The sequence below is a fragment of the Aristolochia californica genome, unplaced genomic scaffold (genome assembly GCF_029961685.1).
Source record: "Aristolochia californica isolate CCGP_79_NKW_82.1479 unplaced genomic scaffold, dmAriCali1.0.hap1 SCAF_10, whole genome shotgun sequence".
Classification (NCBI taxonomy): Eukaryota; Viridiplantae; Streptophyta; class Magnoliopsida; order Piperales; family Aristolochiaceae; genus Aristolochia; species Aristolochia californica.
In genome coordinates, this window is record NW_027181771.1 from 28,767,581 (window position 1) to 28,772,009 (window position 4,429).

The 4,429-nt window shown below is 43.5% G+C and overlaps 1 protein-coding gene across 1 annotated transcript; it reads left to right on the forward strand.

Moving 5' to 3' along the window:
* The first annotated feature begins 792 nt into the window (after positions 1 to 792).
* Positions 793 to 3,262, forward strand: LOC137941958 (protein PLASTID TRANSCRIPTIONALLY ACTIVE 16, chloroplastic). Its single transcript, XM_068787598.1, has 5 exons — positions 793 to 1,272; positions 1,466 to 1,921; positions 2,078 to 2,146; positions 2,293 to 2,351; positions 2,493 to 3,262. Exons 1-5 carry the CDS (start codon positions 841 to 843, stop codon positions 3,031 to 3,033), a joined length of 1,557 nt encoding a protein of 518 aa, XP_068643699.1. The 5' UTR covers positions 793 to 840; the 3' UTR covers positions 3,034 to 3,262.
* The last annotated feature ends 1,167 nt before the right edge of the window (positions 3,263 to 4,429 follow it).

Below are 4,429 nucleotides of genomic sequence, written 5' to 3' on the forward strand. Positions count from 1 at the left end.
CTACGCAACATTCCAATCCTTCTAATGATAGGAAATAGTTTTCCATACTTTATTAACCCTGAAATTGCACTGGACGAGTTTGATAACTGTGAAGTCTTCGACTTTGGACTAGAACCTCTTCTGATCCGTGTACTTGTTCATGTGTCTCATGACTTTATGAAGATTGGGCAAGATCAAGACAATCCTTCCATTTTAAGGTTAGTTATGAGGCTGTAGGTTCTTCCAATTTTGACGTGGTATAAGCTAACGAGTTGTTGAGGGTAGCTATTCCGTTGCTAAACTTGTATGGATTATGGTATGTGAACTTGTTCTTTTGCTAGTTATATTTCATGCTTTATCTAATCTGAGGTTGGAAACTAGATGAAAAGATCCAAGTTAGTTTCAGTTACGTGTGGCATTGAGTCTAATCAAGCTTGAACTTGCATACGTCGAACTCAAACTCGAACACGAGTCTCGTATTTGAGCTCACGAATTGTAATTGAGTTTGAGTTCCAACTGATATTTAAAATTTTGTATAAAATACAAGTTGAATGCTGCAAAAATCTTTTTACGTCAATGATCATTTTTTGTTATCATTGGCAACACTTTCGAAAGGCAACAAAAATAGTAAAAAGTCTTGACGAGGACCGACGGGACGAGAACACGATTCCCAGAAACGACTGGTGTCCAACTCTTCTGTTGCAGATAAACGAGTCTGAGGTGGCACCATGCTATAGGTCCGCGTGGTACATCGCCCAAATCCAGATAAGCAAACTCGCCATCTCTCCTACTTCCTCCCAAACACTTCCTCCCAAACCCCCCACGGCAGAGTCTCCACCTTGTTCTGCCCTGCGCCCTCCCATGGCGCCCACTCTCACCTCTAACTCCTTTCTCTTGACCGCTCCTCTTCCTTCGAAAGCCGCCGCCAAGTCTCTCAGATCCACGAGCCATGTCTTCGCCAAATTGAACTCCCCTTTCCCTCCCTTCCGTATAGGGAAGCGGGAAGACGACTCCGAAGCCCAATCGCAGGAGAGCGGTAAGGGCAATAATAGTTTCTTCGTAGATTTTGGTAAGATTCCGGACGTGAAGTCTCTGCTGCCTGTCGTCCGTCAGCCTTCGACGCTCGGGATCTCGCGGCGGAAGGATCCGCGCACGGTATTCGTTGCAGGGGCAACGGGACAGGCTGGGGTTCGCATAGCGCAGACGCTGCTGCGGCAAGGATTCGCAGTTCGAGCCGGAGTTCCGGAGCTTGCTGCCGCTCAAGAACTCGCCCGTCTTGCTGCTCAATACAAGGTCAGAATTCGCCCCGATTCCCGCACTAATTTCCTCGATGCGCATGGTTTTTACTGTGGAAACTCAAGACTGACATTAACGAACGTTGATCGTTTAGTACAGAGCAGAGAGACCTGTCTGCTTGGACGGGGCATTTTTGTAAATTTTTCTTGATTCTCAGAAGTCAAACTGAAACACTGCGACAATATTTCAGCTCATTTCCACGGCGGAATTCCGGCGCCTGAATGCGGTGGAGTCCGGCTTCCAAGATGCAGAATCGATCGCCAAAGCGATCGGAAACGCCGCGAAAGTCGTCGTTACGATCGGTTACTGTGAGAACGGGCCCAATTCTCCTCTCACGACCTCCGACGCCCTCAAAGTCGTCCAAGCCGCTCAGTTGGCAGGAGTCGGCCACGTTGCCATTGTCTATGACAACTCGTCGATGGCTGCCGCCTCCACGTACAACGTGCTCGACGGCATCACCTCCTTCCTCTCCAACCTCTTCACCAAGTCTCAGCCCTTAACTTTTACAGAACTCCTTCAGGAAATCGTGGAGACGGACGTCAGCTACACGGTGATAAAGGCCAGCTTGACGGATGACTTCTCGAAGGAGTATTCGGGGAACGTGGTGGTCGCGGCGGAAGGGAGCGGTGGAGCAAACCAGTACAAAGTAATGTAATGGGTGCGAATTTTTTTCTAACTTTTTTAACAATGGTGAATAGAATTAATATGTTGGCTCTTGATTAAATGATCGTAGAGAAATATGCTTCGGGCGAGTTCTTTTGAAAATTGTTAATAGTAATTCTTAATTTGATTGTTTGATTAGGTATCTAAATCACAGATAGCAGAGTTGGTCGCCGGCGTTTTCTCTAACACTTCTTTAGCGGAAAACAAGGTATGATACCGCGCGTAGTAGGATTTTAAAGTTTAGTCTTGTGCTGAGCAGATTCAATTCTCCGATCCCATCTCCCAGATGCCAAGAAAAAGATAGGTTAGACAGATTAGCATCCAAACTGGCTATTGTAAAGAACTTATTTTCAGGTGGTTGAAGTTTCCACGGATCCATCCGCGTCTTCAAAGTCTGCAGAAACACTTTTCAGGTAGTCTAAAGAACTTCTTTGCTTGAAAAACATACTTTAAACTGCATCAAAACTTCTCTGCTGTGATTCAAATTTTTATTTATCTCGAACAATAAGATTAGCATCCTTGCAAATTTTATATGGTTTTTCGTTTGTTTCCAGCGCCGTCCCCGAGGATGGTAGGAGGAAAGCCTATGCTGAAGCTCTGACCAAGGCAAAAGCAGAGGAAGAAGCTCTAATAGCCTCAGAGAAAGCTCGTGAAGCAGCAGCGGCTGCAAAGAATCTTGAAGATGAAGTGAAAAAACTATCGCAGAAAGAAGCCCAAGCAGCAAAATTTGCCGAACAAGCCGAAGAGAAGGCAAAGGCTGCGGGTTCATCTGTGGAGAATCTCCTGAGTAAGGCTAAAAACATGAGTGATTCTTTCTCCTGGGATAAGCTGAGTTCTCAAATCACCAACTCTGTTCCTCTGAAGATTGATGATTTGCCCAAGCCAAAATTTGAGATGCCCAAAACCCAGATCGCCACTTTCAGGGGTCAGGCAAAGGCCCAGAGTTTGACCCCTAATAAGGCAGTTGTGAAACGACCAGCACCAAAGCCTAAGTCCAAACAAGCAGAACCAGAGGCAAAGGGGCAGAAGCCAGAGGTGAGGAACGTTTTCGGAGGTCTGTTTAAGCAAGAAACCATCTATGTGGACGATGATTGAGATGTAATTTTGTGGTCCATCCTTCTGTTTCCTGAAGAAGTTTGAAGGTTGTTTTTTTGTTTAATATCTGATTAAGTGGCTGTTAATGAGGTCCAAGGGACTCTCTGTGAGAAGTGGTAACTTCATAATGAACCAAGTCCCCTTATTTCGATTAAGTATTCATCAGATGTCATCCTTAGAATTGAATGACTCAATATTTTATTTATTTTTATTTATTATTTTATGCATTCGTCATTGATATTAATTTGATTTTTGTTTAATTATTTAAAAATAAAAATAATGACATCCTTGCAAATATAATGAAGTAAATGGTAATTGTGTATGTTAGATCTAAGACTACAAACCGAGCTCTATTCCGAGATTAAATCAAAACTACGAACTGTATAATGTAAATGAGAAACCGAAATAGATGCAGAAAGTAAATCAATCACACACGAGGCAACCAAAATTTGTTGTTGGGTGTCTTGAATTGGAAATTCCGCTTCAGACTTGTCGACCCGACCGGCGCTCCTTGTTGGGCATTGTGACCCGACCCGATTTCTCAAATCAGGATTTTGTTGATTTAGGTGTTTTCGAACAAAAGGTAAGGTGGAGAGTTTGTTTTTTACGACATTGAGTTTCGTCAAGGGAGAGAAGGCTTAATCAACTGAGCAAGGGAAACTTAATTTTTTTCCCTTTTATGATTGAGGTTATTTTGGTCAAATGGCTGCGAAGTATACAATAGAGAAGTTCGATGGACAGGTGAGTTTCAATCTGTGGCGCGTGAAAATGGGTGCCCTATTGGTACAACAGGGTTTCTACAAAGCATTGAATGGGAAGGAGAAGCTTCCAGCTACGATATCAGAGGAAGACAAAGAAGAACTTGACATCAAAGCACTTAGTTCCATTCAGTTGTGCTTGACCGATGAGGTTTTGCGGGAAGTTGCGGATGAGATTACCGCGGCTAGTTTGTGGCTCAAATTGGAGCATATTTATATGACTAAATCTCTCACGAACAGGTTGTACTTGAAACAACGCCTCTATACTCTTCGGATGAAAGAAGGTACATCTATTAAAGACCATCTTAATGAATTCAATAAGATTATTATGGATTTGAAGAATATAGATATTACCATTGAAGATGAAGATCAAGCACTGATTGTACTGTGCTCTTTACCTTTTTTGTATGAGCACTTCGTTACGACTATGCTCCATGGGAACAATACCATCTCTATGGAGGATGTTAAGTCAGCCTTATACTCTAAGGAGTTGAGGAAGAAGGTGTCTACCAGTAGGAGTGAGGAGCAAGCAGATGGTTTGTTTGTTAGAGGGCGAACGAAGGGAAAGGAGTTATCAACTTCTAAAGGCAGTGACTGTTCTAGGTTGCAGTCAAAAGGGAAAAAGGGCAAGTGCAATT

What these genes read in the sequence shown, in the direction of transcription:
- LOC137941958 (XM_068787598.1), top strand. Translation starts at nt 841, where the DNA reads ATGGCGCCCACTCTCACCTCTAACTCCTTTCTCTTGACCGCTCCTCTT. An exon ending in GTCTTGCTGCTCAATACAAG is followed by an intron (nt 1,273 to 1,465) that starts GTCAGAATTCGC and finishes ACAATATTTCAG; the next exon opens with CTCATTTCCACGGCGGAATT. An exon ending in CTTCTTTAGCGGAAAACAAG is followed by an intron (nt 2,147 to 2,292) that starts GTATGATACCGC and finishes ACTTATTTTCAG; the next exon opens with GTGGTTGAAGTTTCCACGGA.